We start from the raw sequence: 14,133 nt of genomic DNA on the forward strand, positions 1-14,133 counted from the left end.
GCTGCTCAAACTCTCCCTACAAACTGACTGAAAAGCTGTTCCTAGAGAGAATTATATCATAAAACTGTGACAAAAAGTCACAGTTATTATAATTAATATAATTGTTATAATTTATAATTATATCATAAAACAGTGACTTTACAAAGCCACTGCCTTTTCGAGGAGTGACACAGACTTTCTTGCTCTCTGCATCTCCTCACCCAAAATCATCAAAACCCTAAAACTGGTTTCCTGCAAATACAGGCCTTTTAAACCAGACTAATTTGCCATATGGGATTACAGCAAGTAATGCAAGTTAATGTTTCCTGACATTTTGTCCAATACCTAATGTCCTTTAACACAGCTCTTTAACCACATAGCTCTTTAGCTTTCATTGGTAGGAGATCATCTTTCTCTTCTAGGTACGCTGCCTCTATTAGCCCGAGCTTTACACTTTTTCTGTTCTTTTATCCCTTCAGGATACTGAGAAAACTATTAAAATGATGGATAGACCCAAAGAGCCCAGCTCTGGGCCTGGCATTTCCTTCCAGCTGGGTCCCAACCCCTTGCAGGTGCTCGCTGCATCCCTGACCCCACGTTCTCCAGGCTCCCCTGCAGCAGGGTGTGCACCACGAAGCCCCCAGCACCCGATTCTCCCCTCTCCCACCTTGTGCTTCGCCTTTTTGCACGCTTCCTATCACCCCTACCAATTACTAATTTCCCCAGCAGCACTGTGCACGCCGGTGCACACGTCCCCGTTCTCAACACCTGCAGCCCGCCGGTTGCAACAAATGCGCCAGCAATTTTTAGCACATGCCGTGTTCTGCAAATCCAGCTGCTGTGGTTTCTATTCCTGTAGATGTGTGTGTCCAATATTAAACCCTGCTACTGCCAGTGGCGTATCCCAGGACATCATATGCACTGCAGTACTTACATATACATATATATATATATATATATGAGGTAGAGAAGGTTGTATATGTATATCCTCAGCAGCTACTTAGGAACACAAAATGAAAACCAGACACAGAATTGGAGACTTCTGTCTCCTAGGGCCCAGATGTCATTGCAGGTCACCTCCTCTTTAGTAAGTGGACCAGATCTTGGTATTCGGGAGTAAAGGTTTCCTCTGTGAATCGCTTGATGTCTCTGTGCCTCATTTTACCATCCCCAACTTTACTGGGCAGTTGTTTCCTCTCAGAAGTGAAAACACCCAGAGGATGAAGCAAACCCAGTGCCAGTTCCAGCCTTTTATTTGGCACACTCATCCTCCTCCTTCCCCACTCACGTGCCGACACCAACACATTATTTAAGTTTTGCAGACTCATGAAAGCAGACCAAGTATGAGATTGCCAAATGACCAGCCTGACGTACAAGAACAGCTCGGTGAACAGGCAACAATGATTTTTCCTCACAGCACAGTGACTTACCCGTGTGGCAGGAGATGACTTCCTAATGGAATATTGAACTGTCTCCAGGAGCATCTGCCATGCCAACAAGTGTGATGTTAGATCAGTGCCAGCGCACTTATCATTGGGTCTTTGCTGATACAGCAGCCTCAGCTGGCAGGATCATTTTTGTTCATTTCTATTTCTGAATTTTCTGCAATGGATTTACAACTGCTGTAATGGATTTTGAGCCTATCGCATTCATCCTTTAGGGAAATGCTGCTGTTCAGCAGACATAGGATATTTGGGAGTATTTTCAAGGCAGGTGCCAGGCACAGGAGAGCAGAACGTCTCACAGATAAGGCCTGTGAAACTGAGCTGCATGATCCTGGGTTTTCCTTCTTCACTAAGAGAAGCTGCCCCGGGGGTCTCAGCTCAGCACAGGGAGCTCTCATTCCCAGCACTGCATCTTGGAGATAATTCAGAGCTCAGAAACGTGATTAAGAGGCCATGGTGATTGGCTTAGAGGAAAGATGAAAAGTCTGAAACACGTCTGGCTTGTGTTTAAGATGACTTTACATAGGTATCAAGAAATTTAAAACTGTCTTGAATAATTGCTCTCCACCCGTGTAGTGCCAATAGGCTGTGATTTAGAATGACGAGATCGTCAAAAAACTGAGAACTGGGTCTAGACACTAGGAAAGAGCAAAGAATTGTCATCCCCAAAGGAAAAAGGAAAGACAAACTGGGACACTTTCTTGGGTCTGGGCAATATCCTAGAAAATGTCTAGGAGAGAATAATAAAACCACTACCTGTGGGGAGACTAAGTAACAAACTTTTTCCATCCTTAATTTCTGCAGCTTAAGCACCCGCTTCCTGAATTTAGTAAGAAAATCATTGGCCATTTGTTGCTCTCCAGCTTTCTTCCATCAGTGCTAAAACAAGCAACAGAGCTCATTGCAAGGGCTCCTTCATGCAAGGGGGAGATCCCAGTCTTGGTCCAGGGTCCACATTGAGGAAAATTAACTACTTCAGTGCATTCATTGCAGGCCATGCCATGGCTTTGTTTAGTTTTTGCTTTGTTTTGTTTTTCCAAAAATGTTTGGAGAACACTTTTAAAATGAAGGGTTTCAATAACTTGCAATTTAGTAGCTCATAAAAGTTCAAGCAGAAACCTCCATGCCTAGAGTTTTTTCCATGACACACATATTTATTTTTATTACATATTTTATATGTAATATTTATTACATATTTTTCTTAAACTTCTGCTGTGATAAAAGTACCGTTGGCATCTCTGCTGCAAAGGTAAACCTTCCTTGGCCTTGTGATCAGGGTAAAAATCTTTAATCTAAGAAATCAGTTTGGATTTTGGGTGCAGGAACACCAGACAATGGCCCTGGGTCAGGTGCAGAGCAGAGCAGGATGCTGCCCCTGCGAGCTCCGTGCTCCAAGCAGCACAAGCCTGGAGGTGCCTTAAAGGAGGGCTGTGTCTCTGTGGCATGAGTTGGTTTGGGTCTGTCTTCGTTAGGAAAGAAAATTGCCTTGCCAGAGAAAGCAAGTGAAGGCACGGCACGACCTTTGTGGTTTCACCCTGCTGAAGTTATGCAAATTGCTGTGCAAGGTCTCGGGGTGAGCCAGAGCTCGGAGGCTTCCCAGTCTGGGAGATGGCGAGAAATGCTTTCCTGGGGAAGTCACAGCCTGACCTGACAGAGAGCTCAGAGAGAAATCCTCACCTCCCAGCCTTCGGCTTGTTAGGGGGGCATTCATCACAAAAAACGGTCTCCATCCATCCCATTTTTCTCGCCCAGCGCGGAGTTTGACAGAAGAGATGTTGACTTTGCGGAGGTTAAAGGTGGCTGCCTTGTCCAACAAATGGGTTTTAGCAAGAGGGGAGGATTGTTGTTTTTTCTTCTTTCAGGAATGAAGTGTCAGGAAGATGTAGAGGGCAAACAAGCCCCCGCTGAGCCGCTGAGTGACAGCACCAGCTGCAGAGGGTGCTGGAGCAGTGCAAGACCTGGGGGTTCCCACATTTGGGGAGGGTTTGCCATCTCCTTTTCCCACATCTGAAGTCAGAGGAACAACAGAGAGAGCTCCGCTGGGAAAACGGGGTCCAAGCAGTTTCGGTCAGAGTGCAAAGTGATGCGCAGGAACAGAGCCGTGCCCTACGGCCAGACCCCTGCTCGGGCCCCACGTGGCTTCCTGAATGGGAACCTAAACCTTGTCCTGCCTGAACTGAATACAACATCAACAGACAATCTCCCTTTCCTCCTATTCCCCCAAAGACGTGTGTGTGGACAGGAATGGGATATAGGTGATTGTGTGAATAGCTGGACCATGAGTAGGATTGGAAAACAGAGCTAGGCTGGAGTTCATATAAACTCCTAATAACCTCTGTGACTTCAGTGAGTGGGCATTTTACATACGACAGCACACACAGAGGATGTCAATGAAACACTTTGCATTGGCAGAAACTGTCTGGACGCTGCCTTGGATTCTGCCAGCACCCGGAACAGTTGCAGCATTCATAAATTCCTTACAGCCTGGCCTTTTGGACAGAGCAGTCTGGGGCTTTTCTCCTGCCAGTCAGTGGGAAACTTGTGAATGTTTCTTCTCCACTACGACACAGCAACTGATTTAATTATTTAAGGAGGGATCTTCTGAAAGGGTAAATCAGATATGCAGCATTTTGCAAGAAAGTCAAGATCCATGTGAAAATAAAAGAGTTTGAGGTTCTTGTTCAGAAAGATCTGAACTAAAGCCCACTTCTTTGTTTGGAAAAGCCCAGGCTCTAAGACCCAACAGGTATCCAGATGAGTACACCTTTTTTTCCCCAATTCATTGAAATTTTACAATTCTGGATTATACAGAAGCCAAATAAAAGTAGCACTTAAAGCCCTGGGAAAAAAAAAAAGGGGCTCCTCGTCCATCTGGTAAATCTCTCTGTGTGTAGGAGAGAACACAAACCCCAGCCCAAATGGTGGGAGGAGAAGGGAAAGACGTGCACACCGTGTAGCAAGGCGTAGCGGAGTAAGTGCTGGAAATAGTTGCAAGAAGGTTATGGAAACATGGAACACGTGCATATAGAAATTATCATCAAAAACACGGAGAAAAGCCTTGCGAGAAGTTGCAGTAACCCTCATCTGGCTCTTCAGCAGGGTTTGGGGCATTCCCAGCTGCCACACCTCTGTGAAAAAGGGATTGGGAGCAGCTTCCCCGCTAACGCCCTTCCAAGTGTGGCGGCTCTACGATCTAAGAATCTGCTTTCTGTTAGGAAAAACTATAAAACTTTCAACAAAAGATGAAAAACATACCTCGCGTTGGCATAAAAGCAGGAGATTTCCTTGGAGGAAGGAGTGGCATACTGAAAATTCCCTGGAAAGTAGAATGCAGAAGGAATAACCGCCAGTGGCAGCAAGCTCTGACTATCAGCAAATACAAGGGTTATAAAGCTAACAACAACAACAAAAGAAATCCCTCCAAAATGTGCACATGTGTACAAGCCAGACTCAATACTTCCTTAAAACTAATGATTGGGCCTTAAATCATTTACAATCAATGAAGTACTCTCTTACTTTTATTTCCCACTTTAGTTCTTGAAATTTGGCATCTGTTGAATCCTGTATTAAGGCTTTTTCCAAATGCAAGACCTGGGGAATTTTGTTAACAGTGCAATAAAAATAACTTCATAGCGTCACAGGGAAACATTAAAGCCTCTTTGTGTGTGTGTGTGTGTGCGTGTGTGTGCTGCTCTTTCCTTTTTTTTTTTTTCAAAAAAAATACAGACATTGTTTCTTTAAAAGTCTCCATCTGCAAATCCCATTAGATGTGCATATAAGGTTTCGGATGATTAATAGGTGCCTGCTTTGCTTTGGTTGGAGGGAGCGGGTGTGTGTACGTTAACCCCTCCCTCCCCTCTCTCACATTTCACTTCACAAACTTGTCACTCTCTCCCCAGCACAGTATTTAAAAAGTGTTTCACTCATGTCCAGCACTTCACAAGGAAGCGAGCTTCAGGCCTTGGGAAATAATTCAGGGCAATCACTGCCTAGGTCTGGTTACTCTTTTCCAGTCGGGACAATGAAGACTTTTAGAAGAGTTCCCAAAATAACAAGTCTGTAACAGCCCCAAACCCACAAACAAACTGTTGTTTAGAGAGGAAATCTATCCCGTAACATTGGAAAATTTCCCCTCTTCCGATTGTGAAGCCTGAGCTGCAACCAGCCCCGAGCATCGGAGCGTGGACGGCGCTGGAGGCGAATGGATCCCACCATCAGCAGCTGCATGCGCGGTCCCCAGGCTCCAGCCCCGCTCTGGGGGTGCCTGCGGAGCACCCGTGCGGATGTCCCCACAGCTGCAGGGCTGAGCCACTACCCGCCGGCACCCTTCTCCTTCCATCAAAAGTCAGATTTTGCTGCCTACTCTGATTTCTCAGCCTCCTGCCTGGTGACGGCTCCGCAGAGCTTCCCGCCCGAGGAGCAGCACCCTTCTTTCCACCACCCCGACTGGCACCAAGCGGCAAGCGAAGCCCGAAGACGGCCAAATCCGGGACTGGCCTTGGCTTCTGGGGAGTCAGAAGGCGGCAGCCCAAATCTGGTGAGCGCGGCGATGGGCATGAATGAAGAGTATGAGGCGCCGGTAAGCGCTGTGATCGAGACAGAGAAGAAGACATCCAAAAGAAAAAAGGAAAACTCAGGTAGGTGGCGTGAAAGCAGGGATGTGGGATGGTATGGGCTGTAGCATGAGAGCACCTACAAGATTAGAACTAGAGCTGATGAAGAAAGCATTTTGTAATTCTTGACTAGGGAACCCGCACAATAACACCATCGAAACGAAGTTGCTTGTTCCTTGATGACCTCCGGTGTTTGTTTCACTCCTGCAGGTCTTGTTAACTGACTGAGGTGTTTTATGCACCGGCACATGGCAAACTTGCTGTAACTAAGCAGGAATCACAAGGTGCGTGGACACTGAGCTCAGAGTCCTAGGTTGTGGAGTTGCATCTTGGATACCTGCCATTTGCCCAAGTGTGAGAGAACGGGAGTCAAAGGGCAAAGATCCCTCATCTTCAGCTGCCTGGGCCAGCTGGAAATACAGCACCGGGGTTCTGACATCTCAGTTCATAGCATGAGACGCACCAAAGTCTCCCTTTAGATACGAATTCTGTTTGGCCTCACTGAAAATTGAATGTTTTTATTGCAAAACGGGAGATACCAAAAGCTTGCCCATCCGTTCAATGTCTAACCATGTGGAAAACAATGTAGATGGGTTTCATTGCGTCATCCTAGTTAGCAAAACTCTTTCTACAGTACCATATTCAAGAGTTTCAGGTGTATAACCTCTGATTTGCTGCTATTTCAAATCCAGAAATGCAAAATATGCATAAAGTTGTTTTCCCCTAAGGAAGTTGTTCAAAAATACGACATTTATATGCATTCATTTGCTATAGTATTCATTTACAAACCAGTGTGCTTTTCCCCACAGCATTGTTATGAAGCAGGGATTATTTTCCAGCATCCCTATTTTATGGTTAGAGAATTGAGACACAGAGACATTTATTTGATGTAAAAATAATAAAAAAGCTTGTCAATCCTTAAAACTTTCTTTGAAGCAGGGATAGATTCAGAACAGTCAGAGAACAGCTTTGTTGTGGCAATAGCAACAGTGGTCTACTACAAACACGCATATATGAACACACACACACCCTTCTCTTCCTCTACAAGCTTTAATTATTTAGATGCTATATTCAGTCCTGACTTCCCAGGCTCAGCAAATGGCCTGAAGACAGCAGATAGCCTAGGGTGAGCTTTCACAGCTGCCCCTGCAGCCCTGCCACAAGCCACAGCTATTAGCATTCACAAATCTTTTTCTTGCAGAGGGCTCCAAGTATTCAATACTGTACAACCTAGCAAATAATTTATAGAAATGCCTTTGTAATTACAGCATTAAAGAGGCCAGAAGGCTTTGTAATGACTTCGGGTTTAATACATCTGTCATATACTACAAAGTAAAAAAACATAAGTCGATCAGTAAGGAAACTCCAAAGCTCTAAATTAATCTTTGAAACCAAAAGATAAGCATTAAAACCTTAGCGAAAGTCAATTTAGAAGTGAACTAGTTTTCAGGTGAAAGTTCTAAAGAAACACCTTACTTTTTTTTTCATGCTAAATGTTTTTTAGAATGACCAATTGCAGATAGTCTGGATATCCCAACCTTCTCACCACATAAGCTGAAGAATAAGGCAGCAAGAAATAAATAAAATAGTAGACACCTTTACTATTATGGGAATGAAATAATACAGAACATTAATCAGAAAGTGGTGCATAATTACTCCCTTCCTTAACCACAAATAGATGTATGCTGTTGACTTTCAGCTGTTGACTGAAGAATTCTGGGGGAGAAAAACAAGGTGAAAATGTGTAGAGCAGAGCTGAATTCTGGCCTGCCATTCTTTCTCCCTCATGCCACTGACTAAAGAGGGTTTTCTAGGCTTGCAATACCCATTTACAGTCATGGAGGTGTAAAAAGCAATATGTAAGAGCAAACAGCAGCAGGTAGTAGCTGAAAACTTGAGGAAGACAGAAAAGGAGAGCACAGGCAGGTCCCTGGGCAATGTAAAGGGACAGATCTTCATCTGTCCCAGCCCCTGTGCACACCATCTGCCAAAGGGTGCACATCTCATCCTTCCAGGAGGTGCTCGCTGAAGTAACTGCTGGTTACTTTATCATCAGCTGCCAAACGAATCAGCTATTCATGAAGTCACTTCACTTGGCCAACGTTCCTGAGAGCTTTCAGAATTTTATGTTCCATGACAGCAAAATCCATCTTACCACTTGATTTAACCACTTCCAATAAATATGCCCTCAAAGTCTTTAGTATGGGGAAAAAGTAACGTTGTGCAGATGCTTCAGATTTTTATTACACTTTCTTCTACTAAGGAAAAAATTGCAAGCGCTGGCAAGAGTTTGCAGGACAACAAACACCACGTGCCTTGCTCAGGGCTGTGGATCACCACAAGCATTACCAAGCAGGCAGCATCCTGTGTTACAGGCATTAGTCAGTCCCATGCTTCCAGGTTTAAGCTGCTGTGAGTGATACAAACACCATCTCTGGTGCCCAAATCCTGCACATGCACAGCGCAGAGTCCTTGTGCCTTCCTTGAAAGCACTTTTTACCAGCCAGCCATAAGACTCTCTACCTTATGTCTCTGCAATGCCATGTGGGGCAGAGCATGCTCTGGTCCCACAGACATTTAGCCATTTAAAATGATTCATATAATTAATTAGAGGTGAAGAGCAGTGATACCCTTAGAGAGGGTGTCCTTTGCAGAGGGGCAAGCAGTGAACTCCCATTTGTATCCAGCATGGGATCCATGCTTCAACTCTTGCATCGCCACTGCCCTCCCCAAAGCCCCATTTGTTTTGGGGAATGCAGTGAGGCTGGTGTTTGGTGAGAGACTGGAACCAAGAGGATTGGGAGCCAAAACAATCCTGATGTCCCTGCCCATGGCAGGGGGGTTGGAATTAGATGGTCTTTAAGGTGCCTTCCAACCCAAACCATTTTATGATTCTATGTAAACAGGACTAATTGCCTCGAAACGGAGGGCAGTACAGCTGCAGCACGTGGTGCACTGCTCCTGTGCACATCATCACAAACTTGAGCTATATGCAATTTCTGTTTCTGGTGGGCAGAGCTAAGATCAGATAAGTCACAAAGTCTTCAGCCACACCAATTTTTTCAGCAAGGAAAAGGACACCTAGAAGATGCTCATTTCATGCTCATTGCTACTACTTTCTATACCATTTCTATGTAGAAACAGTATGTGCCAGGATGTGTGGTAATACTAGGACATGTGAAACTTCATTGCACACTAATTACACAAAAGAATTAAGTAATTAGCACCCAATATAACAAAAACATTACTAACTCGTTCCGTGTGGGGAGTCTAGCCAATTGCAGGAGCAAAAGAGGAAGGAGAAGAGGCCAGGAACTTATAACACCAACTGCCTGAAAGACTGGCACAGCTTGGGTTTTGCTCACAAAGCAAGGGTGCTGCAAGGAGATTCTTCACAAGCATTTCTTTAAAAAACAGGAGAACATAATAATAATAATAACAACAACAACAATAATAATAACAACAATAATAATAATAATAAAAAAAGACTGCCACCATCTCAGGCAAAGTCAGTTTGTGTTCACTTTTTGGCATAATTGGTGCCGCATCCCTTTGGCTATGGCTTGAAATTTAGCTTTAGAAACACAGCTCCTAACCCCAGGGATGGTTCTGAAGCCAGTCACACTAGTGCCAGCTCTCCTTCTGGTGGTTGTTCAGCACGGACTTGAAGCAGATGGGTGCCTGCAGCTCTGTGCACAGACACCGGCTCTCTGAAGTTGCTTATTTTCCCACATTCTCCCCTCCCAGTGTTCCCAGACCGTGTGCTTCCCACCCAGGGTGCTTCCTCAGCAGCTTCACCCTACTCCTTGCACCACAGGAGGTCACCATGCACCCACTGCACAGCGCCCATCCTGCACGAAGTTGCCTAGCAGTCTGCAAAGCCAAAACTGGGGGAGTGATAATGCATGTGTATGGAGCAAAAGAGGGGAGGAAGGAAATTATTGATAGCGCTGCGTAGATGCAAGGAGAGCTCCTATCCTATGGCTGCTCACTGCAGACCTTGCAGATCCAGCCTGTGCTCCTGTGCTTTAGGCGATGCTCATCGTCCCGCCTTCACCCCTTAAACCAAAATGCTGACAACACCGTGTTGAGCTCAGGGGGCACAACTTTTACACCCGATCTCTGCAATGCACGTGCTCGCACGGGTCAAGGTTACTGCAAATTCTCTGTGCTTGCCCCTTAGAAAACCAGAACTCGAGCAACAAGGCAGAAAGCAGCAGCAAGTCACGGAAGGAAAGGACGGCTTTCACAAAGGAGCAGCTACGGGAGCTGGAGGCTGAATTTGCCCACCACAACTACTTGACAAGGCTCAGGAGATACGAGATAGCTGTGAACCTGGACCTCACCGAAAGACAAGTACTTCCCCAATCCCTTCCTCCCCACCTTCTTCCTCCCCCATAACTTCTCCCTGAAGCTATAAAGCAGACTGGTTACTCAAGGGGGTATAATGAAACAACACAGAGGTATTTTAATACAAAACTTCCATGGTCTTTTGAAACACAAGTTAAAAAATCCTGTAAGTTTAGCGGAGGCAGATATTTCTCCCCTCTCACTGGGATCTCAGTCAGGGTTTCCTTATCAAACTTGGTGCAGAGGAATTGCTCAGTTAAGTGAAGGTGATTGCAATTCCTGAAGGATTAGAGTGGTTGGGGTGGATGTTAAAAGGTGCGCTGTACCCATTGGATTGGCATGTATAGCTGACAAAGATGCCAGGCAAAGCACTTGTGCTACCTCTGCTGGTCTCAGCAGCATCCTCCTGGAACAGCTTAGAAAGAACTGTTCCTGCCTTTGTTAGAGGGAGAGCACTTAAGCTTGTGAGGTTCTTTCCAATTTTTCTTCCAGAATTTCATGAAACACCTCTATTGATATGTATGCATAGGTCTGCTGAGACAGCTCAGCCTGAGGTCATAATTTATCATCTGCTTTCCATCACCCAGGTCAAAGTATGGTTTCAAAACAGAAGAATGAAGTGGAAACGCGTTAAGGGGGGACAGCCCGTGTCCCCCCATGAACACGACACAGAGGACATGGACTCCGCTGCCTCCCCCAGCTCTGACTAGTTCCTGCAACAGCAAGAAGAGCACGGGGAGAGGAACTGGACAGAGAGCGGACACGACAGTGCCATGGGTCAGCTATGGCACCGTGCCACGGCCCCGCCTGCAAAACCCGTGGTGCTGAGCCTTCGAAAGGAGTACGATGCTGTAGCTGGCAGAGGCAATCAAAGGGCACAGGGGGAATAAAAGCCAAAGGAGAGCAGGACTTTGATTTTCATCTGAATGAATCTAGCTCTCTGGACATGTCTCGCTGCCACGGGTCTACCTTCAGAATAAAAGCTAAGAATCACTGTATATAAAGCAGGAGTAATGTTGCTTAGGCTCTCGAACACTTAGAAAATACAGGCTATCAGGCAGAAAGAAAGGGTCCAGCTGGTGACAATGCAGCTGTGTTGTCATCCAGCCTCTCCCTGGCCACTTCTACTCATTCTGCACTTGGACTTGGCAAGGCACGTTCTGTTCTCCCTGTACCTTCCTCTAAGAGAAATGAGTGCTTGATGAACTGAAACCAGAACTAAAACCAGTTCTGGTTTGGGACCAGAACTATACACACAATTCTGCTGACCAGCCTGAGGAGAGCTGGCTTCCCGCTCTCAGCCCGAGAGGACAGGTGCCTTGCTGATGGTAGCGATTTGCAGAGGGACATTTCTTCCAGACCTACTGTAAATCCCGAAATCAAATTCTTAGAAATCCCAGATATTCCCAGATTTAAGTCTGAAACGTTTTTTTTTTTTTTTTTTTTTCAAAGCAGCCATCACCAGCAGAAGGTTCTCTGAATGCGATAGCTTTCACTGTTTTATTTTCCCCATTCACATCTGTTTAAATGCAGGAAAACTGCTCCTTAGCGCTGCATTTCTTTTGCATTTAGGAAATCCCTCTGGATACCCAGTTTTCCTTGTGAATCCAGGATTGTCAGAAGGAGCAGAAAATGTTTTCTGGAGTGATTTAGCCAAGTTTTCTATCTACAAATTCTTGTTTCATTTTCCATTGGAGACAAAACTTTCTTCAGAATAAACATGCACATGTGTATATTTAAACTGCATACAAATACATCTGTTAATCCAGGTATCATGTGGATTTACACTTACTACTTAGACTTCTAAATCAATATCTACTTATGAAATTTACAGTTATGTGACCAACTTAGCCCTTTTTGCAAACTGTCTATGAATAGGTTATTTTTGTGATTTTTCTTTGTTAATGTTTGCAACCAATCAGATACACCATACAAATGAAAAGTAGCTGTGCTCTTCAAAACATGCCGACTTCTTGTGTCTTTTCTGTCCTTCCATTTTGGTTTTAATTTGTGTTTGATCACCTCCGCCTTTGAAGGGGTTTGACCAACCCCAAGACACTTTACTGGAGATCTTTAAAGCCACTAAAGCTGACACAGCCAGCTGCCCCTATTTCTCATGTAAAAAGAAGGTAAAAGCAGCTTTCCAGTACAGGATCACAAATTGCCATGGCACCATCAGATATCTGAACACCACTTCCACTTGAAATTGCCCCCCTTCCAACCAAAACATGTAATACCACAAATTATGAAGTTCTAGAAAAGCATAGTGTCTGCTGCCATTTCTTTTGTCTTTTTGGTTAATGTGTTCCAATGCAATTTTTCCATATTTTAAACAGAATTTTCCAATGGCATACCATATAACGGCTATTGAGAATACCAAAATTTGTGCTTAAATATTTGAAAAGTAATCACAGCTTGCAGCTGTGGCATCCTGTTATACTATCTTCCCTTCACCTTACTCTGAACTGCTGTTAGGCTTTAGCATGGTCTGAAGATATGCTGGGTATAAAGCTGCATAGCTGCATGATATACTTGTAAAGTAAACCATGGTTGTCCCACTTGTAAAAGGCCTCAAAGTAGATTAATAAGAATATTTCTTTTGTAACAGATGCTGGATTCTTTTCAAAGAACTGAGAATTACTGTATCTAGCAGGAAAATCGGAGTTGGAGCTGGTGATGCTTTCTTTTAATGCAAACTAATGGTAAATAATAAGATAAACTAATTACGAGCGTACTTTTCCTCTCTGGGGGCTATATCTATTTGATATAATCTTCAGATCTTCACAGAAAGGTGAAGAAAGCTACAGAAGCAGCTTCTTTGGGGATGAAAACTTCTGGGCTCTTGGCTACCAACATAAACTAAAGTCAGAAAGAAGGGTAATAAATCTTCCCTCTCGCTGAAGCTGCTAACAGCAGCTTATTGCATTATTGCATCCTAATTCACTTAAAAGCAAGTCAATGGGACCTCACTTGGTACCCAGAACTACAGCTTGGACACAGTTCTTGTGCTGGCTGTGGGGCTGTAAGGCACAAGCCACCTGTGAGAGCATTTTACATTAGGCGGTTTCCACATCAAACCATCTGCTTGTCCTGAGCCCTGGGTACTTCGGGAAAGTGAGCTTTGCTCCCGACATCAAAGCCTCTGACCCCTGAACCCTCGGTGCCAAGAAGCTCTCAGACGAAGTCTGTCAGGGAGCAAAATCTCTGACCTGCAATTATTTCTCCCAGAAATCCACCCGGGTTTTATTCTCCTCGCGGAAGGGAAGGCAGCTACCTGGGGATGTCTGACGATGCTTCCCATGCCTGACTCGCAATAAATCTCTCACCCGCCTAGCTCAGGGAAGGGCTGGCGGGTTTTCCACAGAGCTGCAAGACTTTCCTCCCATGCAAGGCCAATGCAAGCTGTCCACAGGGACCAGAGAGATCTGTATAAACCCGAAAATATGTGCTGCAGCCCTTTATGTCTGCGTTGCCCCTCCTAGCTGCAGGAAGAGAAGCACCTTCCTTGCAGTCATAGATTTTACAGACCTTTCAGCTACCTAGCCAGATGCCAACACAGCAGATGTTCTAATTTGGTTTATGTGTCCTCTGTCACTAGCCCTCGGTTTCTTTGTGGCTTTTCACAGCACTGAGCAGGCAGTTTCCAAGTCATGGATCTGCTTGGGCAACCCCAGCTGCTGCCCAGAGGTAGGTGGGACTAACTCAGGGGCTGCCCCTCTGCAAATGTGAATTCCTGAATGATGGTA

The 14,133-nt window shown here is 45.0% G+C and overlaps 1 protein-coding gene across 1 annotated transcript; it reads left to right on the top strand.

Annotated features, from left to right (window-relative positions):
• The first annotated feature begins 5,411 nt into the window (after positions 1–5,411).
• MEOX1 (mesenchyme homeobox 1) lies at positions 5,412–11,850 on the top strand. Its single transcript, XM_082779263.1, has 3 exons — positions 5,412–6,061; positions 10,221–10,393; positions 10,975–11,850. Exons 1-3 carry the CDS (start codon positions 5,626–5,628, stop codon positions 11,095–11,097), a joined length of 732 nt encoding a protein of 243 aa, XP_082635389.1. The 5' UTR covers positions 5,412–5,625; the 3' UTR covers positions 11,098–11,850.
• Positions 11,851–14,133: the final 2,283 nt, after the last annotated feature.

The sequence above is a fragment of the Aythya marila genome (assembly GCF_965140915.1).
Source record: "Aythya marila genome assembly, chromosome: 25".
Classification (NCBI taxonomy): domain Eukaryota; kingdom Metazoa; phylum Chordata; class Aves; order Anseriformes; family Anatidae; genus Aythya; species Aythya marila.